Source organism: Phalacrocorax aristotelis, chromosome 4, assembly GCF_949628215.1.
Source record: "Phalacrocorax aristotelis chromosome 4, bGulAri2.1, whole genome shotgun sequence".
NCBI classification, from domain to species: Eukaryota; Metazoa; Chordata; class Aves; order Suliformes; family Phalacrocoracidae; genus Phalacrocorax; species Phalacrocorax aristotelis.
This window is the reverse complement of record NC_134279.1, coordinates 26,181,653-26,191,800: the sequence shown is the minus strand read 5'-3', so window position 1 is coordinate 26,191,800 and position 10,148 is coordinate 26,181,653. Positions and strand designations below refer to the sequence as shown.

At 40.4% G+C, this 10,148-nt stretch overlaps 1 protein-coding gene across 1 annotated transcript in view; it reads right to left on the bottom strand.

The window, feature by feature from the left end:
• Nucleotides 1–2,917: 2,917 nt before the first annotated feature.
• Nucleotides 2,918–10,148, bottom strand: part of COL25A1 (collagen type XXV alpha 1 chain) — a 323,987-nt gene continuing 316,756 nt past the window's right edge. Inside the window, exons 35-36 of the mRNA XM_075090678.1 lie at nt 10,018–10,071; nt 2,918–3,098 (exon numbers count right to left, since the gene is read on the bottom strand). Of these exons, the coding sequence (XP_074946779.1) occupies nt 2,934–3,098; nt 10,018–10,071 (219 nt within the window). The 3' untranslated portion in view covers nt 2,918–2,933. The remainder of the gene's footprint in view (nt 3,099–10,017; nt 10,072–10,148) is intronic.

The following is a 10,148-nucleotide window of genomic DNA, read 5'->3' as shown; positions in this document are numbered from 1 at the left end:
TCAGCATCAGCTATTTTTCAGAGATAAATGCACCCAGGATTTCACTTACGCTTTATGTTTTCTAATGTATTATATGACAGTATCACTCCACCTACATTATTCTGAATGCTATCTTTTTAAATCTAGCACTGTCTAGGTTAAGTCTTTACTAAAATAATGTTGCCAGTTAACGTTGGCATGCAATGTAACAACCAGGAGAATGTACTGAAGAACAGAGAGGTAAGGCAAAGAGAAGTGCAGGATGCACTGTTCTTCTAGGTGTCCCAGAAAAATAATATCATAATAGATCAATATAAATATTTGACAAAAATGCCATATCCGTGGGTTTCTATAAAGAATGGGAAGCAGTGATCATGTGCAGAAACCAAAGGATGTGTGGGACTTCATATGAAAGAGAATTCTAATGCCACCTGTTCCTACAGTACTGCCTCGGTGAGTTATTACTTCTACATGTATTACAACCTCACCACACCAACCACTGTCATGGAGAGGTCTTATTTCATGTTGCTGTGTACATCTGTCTAAGAGGCTCTGAAGTATATCCTGATACTGGCTAGTATGATGGTGACAAGCTTTTCTGTGTGCCAAGGATGTACTGCCCCTGAAAAGAAAAACCTCTGCCCATCCTACCTTTTGCCAACAGCCAGGCATTGGTAATCCATCGGGACCCTGTTCCAGGGGGAGGGAGGAAAAAAAAAATAAAAAAAGAGAAGAGCATAGTTATGTTTGATAGGATATATATATTCCATCAATATCTGTTAGAACAGCTGAAGCAGCTCTGACTTTTTATCTAAGTAGCTACCAGTTCCTAACTTATTTCCTCTCTGTTCTCAAGGTGAAAGAAAAGCCACAGGAGAGAAGGTTTAGACTATAAATCCATACGTGCCCCTCTCTGCCATAAAGATTTGTTTTTCCCTAAATCATTAGAACATCTTCAGCAGTTTTCTTATTGCTGTTAGAGCTCAGGCTGCATATTATTTTAAATATAATCTGTTATTCACAACAATCTGTAGCTGAATGTACAAGATCAATGAGCAAAAAAATACTATCACTTTTATCTGGAGGGTATTGTGTTTCATGGCCCTTCGTACAAAGTTAACATGATGATAAGATAGCAAGACTCAAATTTGAGTAGGATCTTTTCTGTTCACTTTCATTCTTAGCATTTGAACGAAGCAGCAAAATCTTAAGGCCTGAACATATCTCAGGCGGTAGGTACACTGGAAGAAAACATCAGTGGTGGGAGCAGGGCAGTACCGCAGCACTGATTATTTAAGCGCATGGACAATATGGCCGTCTAATTTCTTCTTACGTTAGTGAGAGTCACTCCCTTTCTTTTCTGCCACCACTCTACTTTCGCATATCTCCATGCATCCAGTAAGATCAGAGCCAGCTTTTCACCACAGTCATACTGGTTTTCATGGAACTAATTTCAACTTACATGGCTATACAGGCCTTATCCAGAGTCGCATGCTCAGAATTAGGAGCACGTATCATGTTACTAGACTGTACATGAGCAGGAAAAAAGATGAGGCCTTGACATTTTTTAGAATATAGAATAACAATACTTATTATGTGAATTTACATGTGAAGAGAGGGGTTAATGAGAAGTTTTGAATGTGCTTGCATGTAATCTGATGGGACCGGCTTGCTGCTTAAAGCAAGAAACAGTGCTGTTTGCTTAGCAGCTTTTTCTAGTAACTACCTATGAACAGAATATTTTTCATCCATCAGCGATGGTTAATGAAACTCCAGATATAAATGATAATACAGAGACAGAGAAACATTTTTAAATTACAAATGCATGCTTGATTATCCCCAGCAAAATATGAGATATGGTTACCATTAATTGGAAGCAAACAAAATGGGCTATGGAATAATCTTAATGGACTACATATTTAAGATTAAAATCCATTGAATTCAAATAAGAAGTGCTATAGTTGAAATAAAAGCTACTTAATTTAACATTCACCTTAGAGAACCGTGCTTAACCACCAAACGATATCAGAACATGCAGATCAAATTTTACTGCGAACAGTTAAAAAGAAAATCTTCCTTGTATCTTTAGGAAATGCGTACGTACTGCTCTTTTTTTCTTTTTTTTTTTTAATGGAAAAGAATTTAAACTTACTTTGCCATTAAATAAAAATCACTGTTGCCAGATTGGTACAAGGGAGAGGGTGAACAAGTAACATTTTAGTATAGGTGGGAACTTGAATTCATGCTAACATAGGGTGGGGAGTGTCGTGTGTATTTCAGGAAGGTAAGTTCCAAGGGTAAGACCATTAAATTGAGGACGTTAAATAACAAAGACAGTGAGGGTTTGGGCTGCAGACTGTTATCTTCTTACAAACCTCAGGTCAGCTTTTCATTTCCAGATCTGTTTGAATATTATTTGATGAACAGGCCAGACACCAAAAATATTACTTGTGTAAGGTCTGGGAGATCAGGTTCCAGCTTGGCTTACTGGAAACCCACAACTTGATTTTAGAAATAATATTTACATTGTTCTGTACATGACTCTCATTTGGGCCAAATCCTGAAAACATGCACCTAAGACTGCATAGATTTGAAAGGACGTCCAGGGTGCAGAGTAGCTCTGGGACAGGCTAGGGTGAAGAACTGAGCCAGTGCAGAGAGAAGTCATCAGACTTGATTAGAAGTGGACATTGTGCTGGATTTCTAGAAAGACTTGCGTTCAGGGTGAGTAAGGCAATAGGTATTTTGTGAGGAAAATAACAAACCAGTGATTCTGAGGGAGCATGTAGGAAGGACACAAACTTATAAATTGCCATGTCACGTGGGAGCAAAGGGCTGAGTGTTAGGTTTAAGGTGTCAACGAAAAGGTGTGTTCTCTCACTGCGGTTATGATCACTGAAGCAGCTGGCTTGTTCATGCACATGCATGTGTTACATGAATAATGTAACGTCAGCTCAGAAAAACATTACTTTACATTGAGAATGGCTGACCACAAACAAAGGAACCACATGCAGGGTTGGTAGGAAAGAGAAATACTGTACCAATTGGCAAGGGGCATCCAGCCCATCCAGGCCAGGCTGGCCTGGCTCCCCTTTTTCCCCCTTAATTCCACGGAATCCCTGTTTGTAAAGATTAACTTGCAATGTTACTGTCAAGGAAATGCCTTCAGTATTGACTTAGCTGGAGTGAACAAATAACAACAGAGAGGCAAGAGGAGCAAGCTGACTGCCATGGTGTGATTTCAACCTGTGGGGCACTGACTCTGGCACATCCCAAATTTGGTTCGTTTCCAATATGTTTGGCAGAAAATAATGAAACGAACCACCAACAAACCCCACAAATTTAGCTTGAAGGTATTAAGTCTGGTGCTTTAAACCAAATTAGGACGTTGACAAACAAAGTCTGCTCCAGAGTTTGCCAGAACTTGAGATAAGGCTGCATTAACAAAGGGCAACAGGTGACACAGTAGCTCGTGCTTGTTCCTCTCCCCTCGTTTCTTATTCCATCAGCCTACAGCAGGACTATCGATTTTCCAATACACAAGTGACACGTACCAATGGGCAAGGTGCATCTAATCCAGGAGCACCCTGTTCTCCTTTCTCCCCTTTAGGCCCCTTTTTGCCTTTCTTTCCCTTTTCCCCCTGTGGATACAATGGTTTGGATAAAACAAGTTTCATTCTTTTGGAAAAAAAATAAAGAAAGATTGGTTTAAAAGTTTGTTCTTTTCTTTATAAGCCAATGGAGAGCTGAAAGGACACTTACCACTGTGTTCTGGTTTGGATGGTGCATTATGTGGAAAAATAAATTATATGATCACAAGCGAGAACTACAATCAGTCGGTATTAGTTTCTGTTGATATTTCATATCGGTAGTATGAATGTTTTGAATCCTAGAACAGGGCTTGAAATCATTGATTTCTTGAGACAGAGGCAAATCTGCAAATCCCCCCAATCCGCAGTCCAAAATAAGAGGCCTCTTATTTGTTCCAAGTGATAGTACTGAAGTGCACGTGCACACTAAGCTGAATTTGTCAGCTTCCCTAGAAGATACTTCATTGGTCGGAAGCAACTTTGCGAGAGCAGAGTACATCAGCATAGTCTCTCTAAGAAAGACCTGTCGTACGGATGCCTCACAGGCATGGCTGGTCTCTGCCTAAATTCTAAAAATTCCAAGGTGTTATGTGTCAAGGGCGAACGTGGCCTGGAGCATCCTTTGCTGAACTGACCTTTTGCGCTCTGGTAAGAGTTTGGGACAAACCCTGTTCTCAGTGGTGTCCACAGAAACCCACAGACGTCACTGAGGGTGCGCTCCTGTCACTCCAAATGCGACCATTTCAAACCCTGTTACAGGAATCAAAACATTCGTACTGCTTGATGGAGAGGTACTATGACACTTTCAGTAATTTCATAATCACTTGGTATCACAGAGTAATCGGAAGCGATAATTAGATTTTTTTTTAAAAATATTTCAACATTTAAATGTTTTCTCTACTGCAGGCAATGTTTCATCTACTTATTTTACCAAAAATTCAGTGCTTGGATTTCACACTGAGTTTTCTTTTTAAACGTAAAACTTCCAATGCTTTAATTGCTCATGGAAATGAGTTGACTCCCCTCAACAAAGCTACCTGCAAAGATGACCTCACCTTCAAGCAGTATAAGATGTTTAGAGAGTTCATTTTAAAATTTATTTCACACCAGTTGATCACAATGGTAAATGAGTTTCAGGTTTGCTCTCAATTTCACAAAAATCAAAAAAGGTTCTGTTAAAAAAAATGAAACAAATTGGACTAGGATTGTAAAAAATGGGGCAGGGAGGATGAGTAAATCAGGATTATCACAAAGAAATGGGAAAAATAGTCATAGGAAAATTAGTATGACATTGGAGAACCAGCAAGCGAGGTTGTGGCTGTTGGGAGGATTTAATTTGTGAGGAAAAGGGTAAAAAAGACAGAGGAATCGTAAGGAATGAAGGTAGAAGGAGAAGGAAGGAATGCCCCTTTGGAAAGACAGACGGATTTTGGTAAAGCATAGTAAATAGACATTTAACTAGTTCCACACCAGTACAGAAAGACTTAATCCATTAACAAAAGAGAAAAAACGCTTTTACAAAATTAAAAAAAATAATTAGCTATATCATATTTCAAACAGGAAGGGAAGCATATTATTCGTTTAATATCATAGCATACTTGATACACTGAAATTAAAAAATCTTTTCCATAAACAAACATACTGCATTCATGACACAATAGGATCAAAGTTTCTTGTCCATTTTTTCTGTGTGCCAAAAAGTCGCAGGATAATATTTAGGAAAACAGCAACCCAAACATTACCCTTCTTTACCAAGTTATAAGACTGTGATGTAAAAAAATCCCCACGCATCAGGAACTGTAAGCTGGCTAAGATTTCATCTTAAACCTACAAACATGACAGCACAGCACAGAAGCCCAACAATTTCAGGGTCAAATCTCATGGTATTTGTGCTTGATGTAACACCAATATACCTGCTGTGAGTGTATGCAAGTGCAGAGCATGGACATACTCCAAAAATTATTTTGAAAATGGACAGTACAGTTTGGTTTCTGACTCTTTATATCTTTAGTACATGCATTTCTGTAACTTGTGTTACAAGTCAGCAGATAACTATTTAAACTTTCAGTTTCGCAGGGCAAACTTATGATCTTAATCAAACCAATGCAGCTGTTATCTATGTAGAGAATAGACTGGATTTCCTGAGTACTTTACTAATTTTTCCATGGACTGAGTTCTTGTCTCTTAATCTTCACCTCCTTACCCTGGACTACAGAGATTCACAGGAGATATGGAGAATCTACATCTGATGAAGATTAAAATAAAAATTCCTTCCTGCCCTTCCTCAGTGCCTGGAGGAACACAGATTTGTGGCACTTCTGTAACACCGTTACAGCTGGAACAATCTCCAGTCCCCACATGCACAGATTTTCATCAATGCAGAATGTGGGGGGGGGAAAGGATGATGCCTTTCCAGCCACTGCTGTGACACATCGCACTCCTCTGTCAATATTTATAACAAGAGACACAATTGCACATTTGGGATCAGGGCCCCCTCTCCTCCCTCTCCCCCCAACACAATCTCTACTTTTTTGTTAAAGGTTATTCCTTTTTAAAAGAATTTTTTTCTTCCTATTCATACAACCTGAAAATACAAAAATCAATTGTACAAACATTTTTTGTGCTGAGTGCTCCTGGACTATAATTTTGTGAGTAATTACAGCTAGAACACTTTTAAAAACTATTTTTACAGCCAAGTTAAGCAGACATTATAATGTAAACACTGACTTGCTTTCACTGTAGCAGAACTACTGACAGGCTAAAATAAAAATAATCAGTTTAGGACTCATCTCAAACTGAAGAAGTAAAGATTTATTCCCTGCCTATCATAGGATGTCTATGAAAAAAAAGAATGTCACTGGTTCTCAGTAGAATGTTAGTAATGATATGGTTTTTTGCCATGCAATCTGAATGACGCTTCTTAACTAGAAACTCACTAATCTCAACTTGTGTGATGTCAGTCTAACAGCCAATACTGTAAGGAGTATTTAAAAACCAAGAAATATGAGCTAGACCCTCAACTTGTAAGCTGGTTTATCTCTTTTGAAATAGGTACTGTAACACCTATTTGGTCATAGATAATTAGTAATCCGCATAAAGATAACCATCAGAAAGGAGAAAATTTGTTACAATGAAAGCTTCTACCAATTGCGTTACTTTGTGTCTTTTGAGAGTCAGCCTTCCATTGGGAAAAGGAACTATTGATGCAGCCAAGGCAATTTTGGTGAAACCAGTTTACTTGCAAGATACAAGTATTCCCTCATTTCTGGAAAAAATGTGTCAAAACTGTGTAACAGATGTCTCTTTCAAAGAGGTCTCAGCTATACCTTCCCCAGTTTTTCACCAAGAAAGACCTTCTTTTGCCTTCTAATCTTCTTTGAATATTCTGACAATTTTTAAGGCAGAGATTCCATCTCCATTTTCACTCTACAGACTTCCTGGCAATCCTCGTAATCTGAAAGTCCATAAGACAACACGGTTTCTGAAATATCTGTCAGACTTGCTAAGTATTTTATCCCATCCGTTCCCCCCAAGAAACAGATTTTACCTTTTCCTGAAGTTTTAGAGGGACGGAGGACTAGATTTCCTGGGAGATGTGTCCTGCAGCCCAAGAGAACAAGACTACGCAGGCAGCCTGAATAATAGCAACTGAACTCCATAAAGGACCTAGCCGTGCCTTGGGGCCACACACAAATCCCGCACACAGTTCCCTCACCCTCTCGCAACTGGAGGCCCTGTGTTTGAGCTATTTAGTCAGCCTCTGGGAATAATGAACTAATGCCCAAAAGCAGCATGCTGGACTCTAGGACATCAAAATATTTTTACATCCTGAGTGCAAGAATCTCAGCTGTTCCATATTCATGTACCATATTTATATAAGACAACTGTTTTACCAGCTTTCCAGCTTTTCTTCCAGAGATCTTCTGAGGCTCTGATGGCTGTATTTTGTCTGCCTATCTCTAACTGTACATGGAAACACAGACTCAGAAGGTCTGGTTGGAAGGGACTTCTGAAGGCTGCCTAGTCTAACCTTCCATCCTAAGCAGGATGATTCCTGACCCTAAATCAGGTCAGACCAGACCGGGTCCTTCGGTCCTCCATGGGCAGTGGTTCAGCCACCGCTCTGGGTAAACTGTCCCCATGCCGTGCTGCCCTCCTAGTGAGCAATGTTTTCCTAATAGCCACTCTGAACCTCCCAGGAGCAGCTTGTGGTCCTGTGTTTTCCCATTTGCCATTACCCAGAAGAGTTTTGCTCCATCATCTTTGTATCTCCCTTCAAGTAGTTTGGCCTCCTCTTTGTCAGACTAAGCCAGTCCACCTCCTTCAACATCTTCTATTGGTTGCGTGTGCCCCAGGCCCCTGCCAGCTTGGTAGCCTTCTCCCTCTCCCAGTTTCTCAAGTTTTTCTTGAACTGTGAGGCTCAAAATACCATCTGTGGTATTCAAGCAACCTCACCAGGATTCATCAGAGAGGGGTAATAACCTACTTTAAACTTCTGGACACAATCCTTCTAATGATTTCCAATATGAGAACATACTGCTAAGCTCATTCAATTTGGCACCTACTCTAACTCCCACTTAGCAGAGGCTGGCCATTTTGCCAGTCTTCTATCAGAGCTGGCAGTTACCAGTTACATATTTCTACTCTCAAAAAGAAAGGCTGTTCACTTGTGACAGACAAACCTGTTGTCTTAGATGGAAAGCAAGAGCTCACCATTATTGTGATTACTCTGTCAGGTCAGACACGGCCTTTATAATATTCATAGAACACCTGCTTAGGCAACAGTTGTTCTGCAAAATTGGTACCTTACCAGTCAAATCTGAGCTCAAAATAGGCGATATAACAAGGGACAGAAGGGAAAGATACCTGGGGGTCCTGGTGGACAGGAAGCTCAACATGAGCGAACAGTGTGCTGCTGCGGCCGAGAAGGCCAACAGGATGCTGGGTTGCATCAAGAAGGGCAACACAAGCAGAGATAAAGAAGTCGTCATCCCACTCTACTCAGCGCTTGTCAGGCCACACCTGGAGTACTGTGTACGGTTCTGGCCCCCTCTATACAAAAAGGATGCAGACAGGCTGGAAGGGGTCCAGAGAAGGGGCACCAAGATGATCAAAGGACTGGGAAGCTGCCATACGAGGATAGGCTGGGAGAGCTGGGTTTGTTCAGCCTTGAGAAAAGGAGGCTTAGAGGGGATCTCATCACCGTGTACCAGTACTTAAGGGGTAGCTACAAAGAAGATGGAGACTCCCTTTTTAAAAGGAGTCACACGGAGAGGACAAGGGGGAATGGCCACAAGTTGCTCTTGGGGAGATTCCAATTGGACACGAGAGGGAAATTTTTCACAGTGAGGACAGTCACCCATTGGAATAATCTCCCCAGGGAAGTGGTTGACTCGGCCACGTTGGACACCTTCAAGAGTCGTCTGGACAGGGTGCTGGGCCATCTTGTCTAGACTGTGCTCTTCCTAGAAAGGTTGGACTAGATGATCCCTGAGGTCCCTTCCAATGTGGGATTCTGCAGTTTCGTGGTACCCTTATCAATGCATTCTTAGGAAGTGTTTTGCGTGACAGTATTAAAGAAATGGAATGAACTCAAACAGCCATGGTGACTTTTTAACCCTGCTTCTTGTTTGAGATACCATGATGAGAAATGAGCCTAGTATAACCCTGTATGTGTCACCGAGGCAAAAACAGTTGTCTGAACTAGAAATATCACCTGCTTTATATATGGACTTTTATACTAAGTGTCTTGGCGTGAGTGCTAATTCAGGAATTTTAGCAGCTGGGCTCTGTGTTGGTTATAAACAGGGGAGATTTGGTCATGAGCTTTCTCTGCACACATTTAGTCCTAAATCGGTTTTAAATAAACATATTTCCAAGTCACTGTGTCTGGAGAGTGAAAATGAAGTTAGGCAGTTTCTGTTAACATCACTGTCTAGTTGGTTTACCAGAATGGTAGCATATATGGTTTAATTTCAATCCACAAGTATACTTAATTGTAAATAAGACATTGCCAAAAATAAAAATTTAAACAGTACTTCTCCTTATCCATTTGGTCTGGGACAGGTAGTTTGTACAGGTACACTAGGATCAACAGTTATACTGTGAATACTGCCAAGGCACAGAGCTGGGGTCTTCAGTATAAAATTACTACCACAATGACGTGTTTCAGTCATTAAAAATTTCAAGCTGACAAGGATTTTCAACAAGCATAGGATGGGTTGGAGAAAATGAGCCTAAAAACAAGCTGTGCTTTGGGACGTCCTGATATTACTAGCTCTGACCATAAATTTTCATGGTTTTTCATTATTTTGCTTAGAATGTATCTGTGACCTGCCTTTTGGCACACAGTTAAAACAAAGAGATGGTTTAGTGGGACAATTTCTAGCATAACAACAGAACTGACTAGCCTGAGGAATCAAGCAACAGTTAATAACACTGTGGTCACCTTTTCTCCCTTTTCTCCTATATCACCCTTTTCTCCTCGAGGACCAGGGAAACCCTATAAAAACAAAATGGAAAAAAGATAGATCGATTTTTATTCACATGCAGGTTAAGCTTTCAAATACTCTTGGAAAA